The sequence below is a fragment of the Protomyctophum parallelum genome (genome assembly GCF_964188405.1).
Source record: "Protomyctophum parallelum genome assembly, chromosome: 8".
NCBI lineage: Eukaryota > Metazoa > Chordata > Actinopteri > Myctophiformes > Myctophidae > Protomyctophum > Protomyctophum parallelum.
In genome coordinates this window covers 32,106,140-32,120,287 of record NC_139703.1, presented here as the reverse complement: position 1 = coordinate 32,120,287, position 14,148 = coordinate 32,106,140, and the positions used below count along the sequence as shown (strand labels likewise).

At 42.6% G+C, this 14,148-nt stretch overlaps 1 protein-coding gene across 2 annotated transcripts in view; it reads left to right on the top strand.

The window, feature by feature from the left end:
• The window catches only part of igsf21a (immunoglobin superfamily, member 21a), a 280,322-nt gene that overhangs the window by 169,091 nt on the left and 97,083 nt on the right, over positions 1-14,148 (top strand). For both annotated transcript variants that reach the window (XM_083771276.1, XM_083771277.1), the window contains exons 3-4: positions 1,315-1,436; positions 13,332-13,450. In XM_083771276.1, the coding sequence (XP_083627402.1) occupies positions 1,315-1,436; positions 13,332-13,450 (241 nt within the window). The remainder of the gene's footprint in view (positions 1-1,314; positions 1,437-13,331; positions 13,451-14,148) is intronic.

The window sequence follows — 14,148 nt, the reverse complement described above, 5'->3', positions numbered from 1 at the left end:
ATACTTTTTTGAGTGGTGCAACCACTCCAAGGAACAGCAATGTCCGTCCTAACCTATATGTGACTATGTTTAGAGTACCTGTAGGGGCAAAAGTGGCGTTGTTGTGCCAGAAACGGAGAGAGAGAGAGATAGTGTTGCACTGTTGCCTGCTAAAAGAGAGAGAGAGAGAGAGAGAGAGAGAGACAGAGACAGAGAGAGAGACAGAGAGAGGAGTTGCACCACTGATTTTTTTTGAACGTTCACACTTTTGTTTGTTTCAGCATTTCCAGCGCCTCGTACAGCACCACTCAACAAGCTGAGCCTGAGGCAATCTGCTTCCTCTGGAGACAAGAGGTTATATGAGTTGGCCCCCGGCCAGTCATTCACAGGGCACAGAGAATTGCTTTCTCAAATAAAGACAATTTAGCAATGTCTCTTCGTGGTGCGGCGAGTACAGCACGTTGCGCTGGTTACTAATCATAAAATATGATGCTTTTATTTACCTCGCTTTGAAGGGATTGCATTGCATTGACCAAGTGGAACGATAGCATCTTCACCAGCAGAGGAAAGAAAGACCTCCCGGCCTATCGACAATTTCCTTCTTCAGAGAGCAGTATTAGCGGTTCCATTAAAATCCTGTCACCCTTTTTCTTTACGTCTGTCTGTTGCTTCTGAGGAGGGGGAGAAATCACAGTCATTCAAATGCTAAGTGACTTCCTCTCTCCCCTGTGAATATTACAGAGAAAAGCGCTACTCCATCATTTACCATGCTGGACAAAAAGGGGGGGGGGGGAAGAAAAAAACTGTCCCTTGAATATCCTACCCCTGCTACCTCTGCAGTATCTCGTCACAAGCCATTACCTCTGCAGAGTGCAGACTGCTAGACACATACGAACACCGTGCTGCGTCAGTCTTCATTAAGACTTAACCATATATGCGCGCCCGCACACACAGTGACACGCACAGACACACACATACATGCACACAAGCATGCACGCACACACGCACACATACACGCACGCACACACACCTATAAGAGCAGGTTTCACTGATTTCATTATGCTGGCAGTTTTCAGCCCCACTCCACTCGCCTGTCTTTTGGACGTGTTGAAGAAATGAGCTTATCATGGCGGTAAATGGATCAATGGTATAATTGTGGGCAAGAGCACTTTCTTCGCCTCCGGCCCAAAAGATTCTGCTATAATAGATGGCGGCTAGGAACAGAAGCTTGTGTGGGATGGAGAATCTGCAGGGTATAACGAAGCGTATATATGTCTGTCCTATCTGTCATTGGTGAAATTGCCTTATTAATGTCTTTGCTCCTTTGTTCGACAGGTTACAGATGGAGGCACCATCAAGCAGAAAATCTTCACCTACGATGCAATGTTTAACACCAATTACTCTCACATGGAGGACTACCGTAGACGGGAAGACCTTGTATACCAATCAACAGTCCGGTAAGCTTCAGCATCAATAAACATATACGCACACGCATATGAACACGCACGCACACACACACACACACACAAGCGTACACACACAAGCGTACGCACACACACACAATTCAATTCAATTTCAATTCAAAGGGCTTTATTGGCATGAGAAAACATACGTTTATATTGCAAAAGGAGAAAGCACAATACAACAATACAGCAATACAATCAAAACAAAAATGATGTACATTTGAGAGTCAATATCTTCAATCTTCAATAGATCAATTTCTATGTACCAAGATCACTCAATGCAGGACAGTGCAGGAATATACACAATGATTAGTCTTTAGGGTGGTTGTGTTTCATTTGATATCCTTCTCCTATCACAGCAACTCACAAATCTTGCTGCTGTGTTTGCACATTGTCGTACTTCGCCCAGCAGATATGGGAGTTTTTTGTCATTTGTCATGTTTTCAAAATCTCCGTGTGTGGTTGTAATCTGGGGGAGTATGTGTCTCTGATATATTGGTACAATGGACAGATGGTTAGGAAGTGTAGCTCACACACACACACACACCATGTAGTCCTCAGCAGTGGTTCTCAAACATTTTCATGTCAAGGACCCCCACATTAGTCATGTATTTGGCTGCGGACCACCATCTGAAAGTACTTTATGTCAGGGACCCCCATTCATGATGTGTGTTGTTAAAGTGTTTCCAAATCTTTTTCAAAACAGCAGATCTACAAGCTCACATTGTGTTGCAATACGATCAATTATTGTTTGCATGTAGATCTGCTTCTTTCAAAGAGCTGATATATAGGTTTAACGTGGCTTGACTGGCCCCTGGGGTCTACAGCATCCATAACTGAGTTAGGAGAGAGGAATCAGAAGACCTCCGGTTTTCTCACCGGTGCACCGTGTCGACGTGTCACTGAACAAGACACTTGACCCCTAACTGCTACCCGGGGGCGATTTACTATAATAGCACCTGCTACGCCTAATAGCTAGGATGGATTAATGCAAAGGACAAATTTCACATACAGTATAATTACATTTACAGTGACAAAATAATACCCCAAAGGAGTTTGGACTAAATTATTAATTACAGGGACAATTCCTTTCAATTTGTGCCGTGGCTGCTTTGGGGAAATATGCAGGAATGGAGTGACCTCTTAACGTCAAGATGGGAAGTGCGCTGAGACGGAACGCTGCTCAGCAGTACACCACATCCTCCCAGAGCATCTGGCAGTAGGTCAGTCGGGGTGAGACTGTGGCTGACCGGGGCCATCAGGGGTTATTTTGGGTTATCGTCTCGGTCAAGACAGGATGAGGGACTCTAACTGACTCACTCAACTCCTCAGGATATGGAGCTTAGTTTTAAAGACTCCATCCAACAGCTGGCCAGTGAAGTCCTTATACCCCCCACTATGCTACTGCATTACGCCTCTCCCCTTACCTCCAGGCTCCAGACAGAGAGCACAGCAGGTGCTCTCTCGCTCTCTCTCTCTCTCTCTCTCTCTCTCTCAGCCAGTTCTGCTCTGAGGCATATAGTTTTGCGGGTGATAAACTGGTGCACGAGCCTGAACCATGGTGGTGGATGTGGCATTCCTGATGTGGACGTGTCATCAGTTTGATTAATGACAGCCCACATCTAAATGACAAATGTAATAGTTTCTACATTTTGTTCCAAGCATTTCATCTCTCTTCCACAGGGAAGGCTGCATACAGTAGATCGATATTTGGGTTATTCCACGCCCAGGAAGCCAATTCGAAAGCCAACATCTAAACCACTTAAAGCCATTGGGAATTCCTTTAGCTCGGGGGAGATATTAGACTTTTAGGTCATCAGGCTCAGGGTGTGAGCCACTCTGCTACATTAGTACATTACCAACAGTGGTTCCGCAGCTGTGTGTCATATACACTACCTCCGATTTCGGTCAAATGTCCTGCTGGTAAATATGACTCATTCACTGCCAAGGACAACTTTGACAACATTTTCCCCAATGGCATTCTCTTCCAAGGACGACTTTGCGACTTTATGGTCCTGTGTTTGATTTTGAATGTCAGCGAACACCACCATAAAAACACCGGAGTTGCTGGAAATATAGGCCATCGAAAAATCACATCCTGATCTGGTCCATCTGTTGTTTACACGGAAATGGATGTATCTCCGGTGTCTTTTTTTGCTGTTTTTTTTCTTTCAGCAAGGCATGCTGTTTTCAAATGGCTCTAACTTGGGAATGCCATGTCCAAAAGGAATATATTTTCCCCCGTGTAAACATAGAACACAAAAAAAAAGTACATAATTGTAAATACACAGAAAAATATGCACACTGTGGAGAGAGAGAGAGAGAGAGAGGTGTGTGTGTGTGTGTGTGTGTGTGTGGGGGGGGGGGGGATGTTACAGAGAGTGAGGGACAAAGAAAACAGAGTGAGCCGAAGGAGGAGGAAGAGGAAGAGGAATCATCTGGCTCTGGTTGGGTAGATTACATGTTTGAGGAGTCCTGGGGACTGTGACTGTCTTCCTTCACCCCGGGCCTCAACAATGCACTTGGCAGCTGAACGGCTGTTTCTCTCTGCCCATCCTCCTCCCCCTGCTGCTGCTCTATCTGTGTGTTCAAAAATGGAGAGAAAACCTATAGCGTATATATGACCCCACTTAGAAATAGAATGTGACATTCTGTCCTGCGTACAGTGCTGTAAATATTGATCCTTTGCTTGTTCTCTTTCATTTTGTCCTTTGCCTTTACATGCTTTAATTAGGCCCACTCACATATTCCCACTTATGTCATGCCTTTTCTCATCCGTTTCCTCTTTTCTTTATTTTCTCATGTTGGTGACGCTGGCCGGCTGAGCATGACGTGTCCACACAATCCTACTGCACACAGTACTCAAGGTCATTTTAACGTTGAGTGTATAAAAATGGACCCAAATGGTCCACATTCACACTCTCAGAGTTCAATTGACACTGAGCGTTTTACTGTGTACCACCCCTTTGGGAGGATATAGCCACCGTTACAGTGTCTGTCACAGTTACCTGCCCACAGAAAAATATAAATGTACACTTGCAGAGAAACATGAGTCACTGAAGTATGCAGACCTGTGCACATGCACACAGACAACACAGACACACGTTGCATATGCATGCACACAAAGAAAGGAGACGAGAGTCTCACTCACACGTAGCACAGGCACAGCAGGGCAGGATTTCAAATGGCTCAGCGTGAGAAACAGTTGGATGCCATACTTGCACTGACCTGTGCCTGGCAAAGTGCTTAGCATACGTTAGGCAGGCAGTGAGGATGGAACAGGGACTTCATGCTTAGTCGCACTAGATCTGTCTGAAGGAATTAACTCTCTCTGACAGATGTCTTTGTCATGATGTCATCCCATTTCCATGGTTGTAGCTCGGCACTGCTTAGTGGTCTGCAGGGCATTCTAGCCCCTCGAAACAACAGCAACATTTCAACGTCTTTTGTGTGACATTTCCAGCACTCTTGGGGGCAATGTGGTGGCCATGAGGGCCCTAAGCAGGCACTTCATTCACTTATGCATTAGACCAGCCATGGCAGGATGGAAAGGCTGATATTTTACCGGCTCTAATCTTCAGAGTGGCGAATCTTCTCTACAAAGCTGCACCATTCCGACAGATCCATGCGTTTGACTTTGAACAAGAAATTAAAGCTTAAAAATATATATATATGAATTTTCTTAGAGAGATAAGGTGTTTTGCAAAACTCTCAATATGTTCCCATCACTTTCACTTTCACAACGAAATCAGGGTTTCGTGTCAGGAATAATTGTGCTGATTGAACTGTAGCAGACTGACACTAATGGAAGTGATTTGTTTTTTTCTCTCCCTATTCCCTGCACTGACAGCAGGGTTTCAAATTATTACACATCTAGCTGTTTCAGGGATGACAGCGATGCAGTCTTCATCTCAGATTGCTTGGCCTTGCCCGGCTTTGACAGATAACACTCATAATATCTCAGATAGAAGATGAATCTTAGCATGTCAACATGCAGCTACAGTACGTACACAAACCAATGCTTAGATTATTCTCTACGTAATCCCTGGGACACTTTGGTGATACAAAATGTCCCAGGGATTCTTGACTTGTCAGGTGATACTGTAGAACTTGAAAGGCCCTCCGCCACTAGCAGTGTTGTGCAATTTGCAACAGGATCCTACAAAAGATCATCTAATCTTCCTTGCAAAATGAATGCTGCATACCAAACACAGGAATTGGAGCAAATTGAAAAATCTTGTCTCTTTCCAAATTGCCCAGGGACAGTTATACTACAGAGGGGAAAATGAGTTGTATCAGATATTTAATAGGCAGAATGTGCATGGCGCAACAGCCTCTCATCCTTCCTCGGGTTGCCTTCCATCATGCCCTGCTGTCATTTATCACCGGGTACTCCTCTCTGTGTTCGTGTGGATTTGAATCTGTGAATGCAGCGTTCAGGATTCCGGACAACAGAGCTCATGCAGCTTTGTGTGCAACAACAGAGGAATGGGCCAACATCAGCATTTACCAAAATGTAACCAGCCAGCACGGAGCCAATCACACCTCCCCCATGGCTCACAAGTAGAAATCCCAGTATTATCCTCATCATTTTGTTCCATGCTTATTCCTCAAGGAAGCATGGGGCGATTACACACCTCTCTGTACATCCCAGTCCCGTAGGCCATCTGTCTCTGTATTCCATATATACTGTACTTGCTGTATACTTAAAGGGGCAATTTACCCATAATTCATCCCAGCTGTATTTTGTCCTGCAGACTTCAATGTCACACTTTCTCTCCAGGGAAGTGTTACACTACAGTCTATAGTCCACTGTCACGTCCTGTCCTAGGACGTACCACGCCTGGACCGCCGTCCCTACCTTTGCCCCTCTGTTGCCTCCCCTCCCCTGGCTGATTGTGAGACTGTGTCCACCTGTGCTTCTAAGCTGAAGAGACTTTGGTTAATGGGTGAACTCACAGCAGACTAGAGTGTGTTTTTGTTAAAGGGACATTTACGGGATTGTGTAGGCCTACAATAAATCTATCGCTATATATAATCTATAGCTATTTTCAGCGAATGACACTGTCTTACATCAAAGTATACAGTAAATCAGGCTTCAGGAAGAGAACCCCAGTGAATCAGAGGCATCTTTTCAAAATGATACCAGATTTCTACAGATATTGACTGGATCAACTATCAGAACCTGCCCAGTGCAGGATTCTGTCAGGACGACTCCCCCTTCCTCTCTATTTGCACTGTTTAGTTTTCTCTCGTAGCTGTTATGGAGGACTTTCTCCAAAGTTGTTCCTTCCTGCATGAGAGATCTCAGATGCCACTCCTCAGGGACAATCGATTTCTCTTGAGCTGAGTGCTGTTTTTGCTTTGCTATCGATCTCCACCTGGTACAACTCTACATGAGTTTTTTTCTGTTTCCTCCCCCCCCCCCCCCCCCCTTTTTTTACTGTGTTTAATATGTAGTTGTTTTTTTTGGTTTTTTTGTATCAACAATAGGTTGTATTGATGTTAATTTGTGTTTGCGAGGCTATGGGTATAATGTTCTTTTTCCCAAGCCCTCACCTTGGTTTGGGTCGGTGCTAATTAGCTTTTTATAACTCGCTGATTAATGAGGCCAATGATTTCAAAACAAAGCAAAGGACAAAAGCTATCTAAAATGCTCAGAAAATATGCTGTGATGCAGGAAAAGGGGTAGGTAATAATGGGATGCTGGAGCTACAGAAAAAGGGGAAAGGGGGTCGAGGTGAAGAAAGGTTGGGAATTGGAAAAGACAGACAGACAGACAGACAGACAGATTTTGATTGATTTACATGCCAGTTTGTAAGGGTTTTGGCGTGCAGTTATGGAAAGAGCCGCAGGTAGTGCCAGAGCAGGTATGATGGAAGCCAAGTCTCTCATAAATTAGTATAATCATGGCTTGTGAAGTGTTCTGGGAACTGAAATGTAGTGGGATGAAATCAAGGGGACACAGGGAGCGATGTTTCTGTGGTTAACATCTGGGATACAGGATGACCAGGACAGTATTAATACATTAAGAGGCAGTATAATGGATCGTAATTATTAATCAATGGTAATATTATGATAAAATGGGACTATAACTCCCATTGTCACTGTCACTGTCACTGAGATGTCTGTCCACTCTTTTCAGTGGACAAAGTGTGTTCTATATCTCTCCATGAATTAATTGTCATCTGGTTGTGTGTGTGTGTACTGTGTAGTCTCAGAGTGCATGGGATAATAGAGGTTTGTTGTTGTACCTCCTAAACCTCCTCTACCCATCTTTCCTCAAAACTGTCCATGGTATGTTGCCGGCAGATTGAGGAAATAAAATAAATCACGGCCACCATACATTTCTGACAAGCACACACACTGTTCACATTGGTGCCTTAATTCTGCTTGGATGTTTGACTAGATCTTGGGGTGCAGTTCACCCCCACTTCATTTTTAGCATAATCCAGCCTTGAGAGCAGAGAGGGACGCCCATTTCCATCCGGTCAGCTACTGTTCCGATGTGCTGCCTACACTCCCATCAAAGTATTATTTTAAGATTATTCAGGCTGTCGGTGGTCCAGTGGGAATCAGGTTGGAGACAAAATGTCTTCTTTTAACATGCTGGAAGCTCCCACACCTTTTCTATCTTTTCCACCTCCGTCAGAATGTAGCTCTCCCTTGCACTATTGGACATTGATGAATCGTGCAGTGTTCTGCAAAATGACAGTAATTCCAAATGCTTAATGGCATAGCGTTAGTGTAAGTGGCACGACCTTTCCTTACACTTGACTCCTATATATCATTAACGAGCCATACTGGCACACTTTAATTTAAGGGGTGTGTTCGATTGGGCTGACTTCAGAGGCTTGTTGTGAGTATGGTTTTCTTCCCTGTTCCGGTGTGACCTCCTGGCCTCTCTTCCAGCAATGTGTATCTGTCTTCATTTATCTTATCATCAGGCTTTCTCTTCTCTGCATTTTGTACAGTGTGAGTGTGCCATTCGGAACGTGGACAACAGAACTGGAGGTTTATTTTTTTTAAACAATCAATGGGCCTACATCAGCATTTGCCATAATCCAGTCAGCAAGCACAAAGCCTCTCCCTTCCCCCAGCAGTAAGAGAAATGCTGTTATTCTCATAATTTTTGAATTGTGTTTAAAATAGAACTATAGTCACTATACCCCATTTCATGCTTTTCCCTCGAGAAAAGCACTGGTGGAGGAAAAACCTCAGTTGATAACTCGAGGCGATCACTCTCTCTTTCTTATATATACTTAGGGTTTTTTTTAATCCTTATTTACCCCAAGAAGGTTTACTGAGGACATGCTGAATTCCTTGCTCAGTGAGCTATGCCAGTGGTAGAAAGAAACTATGTTTACTCAGTACAATTTTGAGATATTTTGAGGTTTACTTTACTTGAATAGTTACTCCTTTTGATACTTTATAGTTCTACTTCACTGCATCTCAGAGACAAATATTGTACATTTCACTCCACTGCATTTATTTAACAGCTTTAGTTACTAGTTACTTTGCATTGTAATAATAGAAAACATACATTAACTGATACATTATAAATTTGCCTATTATGTATTTTTTTTTGTTTACACTACCCAGCAGCACATGAAGAAGCCCATGGCCCCCACCTTTTCCATTTGCAACGATCATTGTGAAATGGGTTATTCAGCAAAATGAGTACAATTTACAATTTAGGCATTTAGCAGAAGCTCTTAATCCGGAGCAATTTACAGTAAGCAAGAACAACAAACAAGATAATACATCAAATGCACAGAGTAGCCTACTTTTACATTCTCAATTCATGACTTTTATTTGTACAGGGTACATTTTGGTATCGTTACTTTTACTGGGAAAAAAAATTATACATTTTCCCATGACAGCTGTCCGGTGCAACAAGTTGCTCAGCTGGGGGTTAATTCAATTGTATACAAAATGAAGCACCTTGATGGTAGTTTTTCATCACACATTACCAGCCCAAATAGAACCGTTAATAAAGGCCATATATCTTCAATATATGACATTTGAGACCAGTGGGAGAAAAAGCTAAAAAGTGTGCTGAATTCTGGCTGAAGTAGATGATGTTGAATGCTGCCCTGAGGTGTGGAATTGATTCCCTTCTTAAAATATTCGACACTCAAGTGTATAGTAAAGAATGCAGTGCGAATAAAGCCTTATGCAGTCTGCATAATTAAAATGGAGGCAAATTCTCCTGAGTTGAAGCCACTGTTAGGATTGCATCCCCTTTTGACGCCGGTTAGTGTTTGGACACCGCTGGTTACAAAAATAAATATAAATGTGGTGATTTTATTTTCACTTCATTTTATTTTTTACTGCATTTGGGGATAGAGTGGCGACTGGGGAAAGGTGCTTGTTGGCTGCCTTCGAGAGTTGACTGCTCTCCAAAAACACACACAGATACATTACATAAACATAGTACACATGCACACCCACATGCACGCACGCGCACGCACACACGCACGCACACACACACACACACACACGCACTACTGAACTCATTAGAGCTCAGCAGCTGTGAGTGCCCTGCCGTTGTTGCAATAGAGGTCCCTGTCTGTCACACCCGGGCAGCAAGGACAATTGTTCCCGTTTTGTGGGAATAAATCACGCGGGCTAAATGTGACCAGTAGTGTCTCTCTTTGATTATCACTGTTGACACATTAGCCGAGTGTGGAATACAGATGGGATCCCTAGCTAATATGGTGGCTATATTGCAATGGTGGACAAAGTACTCCAGTACTCGAGTCAAAGTATAGATACTAAAAAAATGTATAAAAAAATGTACAAACACAATTGATAATAGATTAACTATAATTTCTAAGCTCACAAGTTCACAACACGTGAACGTGTGAAGTAGATTTTAAATACGGCTTAAGTATTTAAATTCATAATGTACTTTTTCCCTTCCTAGAAACGCAAAAGTACAATATTTGTCTTTGAAATTTAGTGGGCACAAACCAAGTATCCAAAAATGCAAAAACTAACAAAAAGTAAAGTGCAGATACTTCAAAGAATATATGTTCTTAAGTACAGTAGGGTAGTAGGGTAAATGTTCACTGTCCACTACTGCTGTATTGTGGTGCTCTGCTGTTGCTGGCTACGTGTTGCTCTTATAGGTTAAGGGGTTGTGGTCTTATCATTACTCCTGTTTATGTTATGAGAGAGAGCATTTTGATGTGATCGCGCACGTTCTATCAACTCCCCACCCTCGGGCCTCACACCACCCGCAGCACCCGCCATCGGCCTTTGACATAATTAATTGCTTTGGGAAGTTGGATGTAAGCTGTGCATGCCATAATGATTACATATTACAGCTTGATTAATGATCACATTTTTAACTGCCAAAAATAGGAAGTAGCAGATTGTGAGTACGATACTGACTGTGCTTCAGCAGGATTTTGACTCACTGGCAAAAGGTTTTAGCATTCAGGTCCAGGCATTCAGGTTTGAATGCCAAAGCATTTGCCAATTGTGAATGCAATCAATACAATTATTTGTGTACAGGCTATGCCTTGGGCAATCTTTTAAGAGTATTTTTTAATTGTATTGTTTAATCACTGTTTATAACTTTTTAAACAAACACCTTGAAAACATACGAGGTTCAACACGGTTAATTGCCTATGCAAGAAGTATGAATGGGACAGATATATTTCAGTATCGGCTCATTGATTGTCATCACCTGTGGCCTTGTTTAACATCAAATTGCATGCATACTGTAAATCAATGATAAAAAGGTCAGTGCAAATCTGAAATCCATCATGTGTGATAAAAAGGGTATTATGGATGGATTTAGTGTGTGAGCGCGAGGGAGGGGGGTTGGGGGCTGGCAAAAGACCAAGAAGAGGAACCGATTACAATGTTTGCAGATGTGCCACATCTGATGTGGCAATAAAAGTATGAAGCTTCAGGGATAACCTATTACTGTATTCAAACAGATTGTATCGCCATGTTTGCTTAAACTCATTGTGAGCATAGGCTGTTGATGGAAAACACCATCATACTAATCTGTGGGATGTATACTGATAGACAGATAGAGCACTGTAGCTCTACTGTGTCATATGCTTGATGTCCCTTTCCAAATATGACTGACAGCATGGAAATGAATACAATTATGAAACCTTGTAACCAGTTGGTTGTAAGGATCCATATTCTTGGGAGAACATTAGCCAAAAATAGCCGATTTACACGCACACATCCAATATAAAAGAATCACACCCATGTGAAGTGAGGGGCGCTCTTATCATTCATCTCATTCCGGCAAATAATAATTTGCATCCTCACCTTCGTCTTCAATGTTTGTGTTTAAGCAATGTTTGTGTTTACACAAACACTCAAAGCTAGCCATTGTCAATGGCATTCAATGTTTGTGTTTACACAAACCCTCAAAGCTGGACGTAGGAGGGGCTAGCGCCCCTCAAAAATTGGGTGGTTGGGCCGGACCACTGCAACCCGTCACAAGGACACAGACATAATCCCATCACATGCCGCAGCATGTTCTGATGTCATCAGGGATCTCCTCCATGTGGGCATAAAGGGGACAAGGACTGACAGATTCCAGCCTTGGTCCAAACATTATGCTAATTAGTCGGGCCGGGCTGAGCCTCGGGCTCAGTGATTTTTCCGTGATCTTTTCTTTATTTATTTTTAGAATGTTATTATAATAAAAATAGCAATTTGTGTAATGTGTAGGCTATAGCCTACATTTATGTATTTATTATGAAGAGGGCTGCGCTATAGGCGATGCACTTGTGACAGGAGGAGGACGAGTGGAGGCGGGTGGCACAGTGAATGGAACGGTGGTTATTTATACCTCTGGCTGGCCTCTGGTTTGCAGACTTTGCACACCAAATGAGCTTCTAACCAGTTAACTTGCCATATGCTTAAATGTTTTATAAGATCAATCAGATTATATCACACGATAGCTGGTTATCGTCATGTTGCACAGAGCTCTCTCGTTAAACCCAGCTGGATGCGAGGCCTTAATTTTTGTGCCCGTTGAGAACTTTAGTACATGTGCCGAAGTTGTATCAGTCTGAACCTCTAGTTCCTTATCATTTCATAAAATATAAAAACTAAATTAGACTGAAAAGAAAAATGGTCCAAGTACAGAGACAACTCGGGTCCAGTTTATTGATGAGTCTAGATATGGTTTAAGTGGTTAAAGCTTAAACAACTGGTTACTATTTTGGTTACATTGGTTATCCTGTATTACATGGTTATTATTATTATTTTACTATTTTGAGTTTTTATTCTTTAAACGTTTCAAACGGATTATGTATAGCATCCTGGAAATATACTTTTCATATATTGCCTTGGAAAGCAGCCATCAAACTCAGCATCTCAAGCGGCACGAAAACAGTTGTCAGTCAAAATGTTGCAGTCCACACCTCGCTGCTTGTTGAGTCATCAGAAGTGTCAGCATGTGATGCTGCATTTACTGGAGAAGTGGCATTAATAAAGGTTTCGGTTTTATGCAAATGAAAAATTCTGCCAAGCAAAGTTTTCGTCATATACTTTCTTGTCCCTTTGCGTTCCTGTCTATGCTGTGTACATTTATTCACAGTGGAAATGTCATTTCTAGGTCAGTGCACACAATAGTTTATTTGCTGACTAATACAATTCCTACTCTGAGGTTTACATACATGATCGTCACTGTCTTGTATATCCAATACAGAACCTGTGTTCAAATGGATCCATTATTTGTATTTTTAGCATTATTATTTAGTCACAACACGAGCACTTATTACTTTTCATTGGATAAATACTCATAAAAACCCACATTTTGGGGATATCATTATAGATGAACAGTAACACGTTATAAAATATTGAATTGCAAAATCTTGAATTCACATTCTCTGTTTCATTTCACAGCCTTCCAGAAGTACGGATCTCAGACAACGGGCCGTATGAATGCCACGTGGGCATCTATGATCGGGCAACGAGAGAGAAGGTGGTCCTGGCATCAGGGAATGTTTTTCTTACCGTCATGTGTGAGTACTCCTCTTGACCGTACATTTGCATAATATATACACTTCTTACCCAGAGAGCATCATCTGCAATGACAGTGAATTAATGGGCAGCTAGTCTATGGTTCAATGCCCTGCTCGAGAACATCTCGATAGGATATTGTCAATGCATTCTCACACCTGTTGCGTCAAACGGGCGATGAGGTGATTCTCACACCGGTTGCATCAAACGGGTGATGAGGTGGGGCAGGATTTGAAGTCGCTGCAACAGGGCTTTCCTGTTGTGTCAGATGTTGCCAAGAACGGATGATTTATGATTCCATGCCTATCAGCATGCAAGTACTGTGCATCCGTGCCGAGTCTGCAGAAGCAGGCCAGACCTCACACCACTGGCTCGAGTCCACAAAGACTCAAGTCTGTTTGCTTTGTTTTTCTTTACCAGATGCGTCAAGCTAATATGAGTTGTAATTTAGGAGTAAAAACGGTTGTTTTTATAGACGTGCTACATTTTGGAGGAATTGAACCACTGATCTTTGACCTGGTTGCTGTTGTCTGGGGCAGTGGTAGATCAGCTATTTTTAATAGCCAAAGCATACAATAGGGTAGTTGTTAAACGGATATGCTACAGTATTATTACAATTTCTTTCTCTGGGGACCCTCTGGAATCCACCCAAGTGCCCTTGGGGTTTCCGAACTCCACTTTGAGAACCACTGGTCTGGGG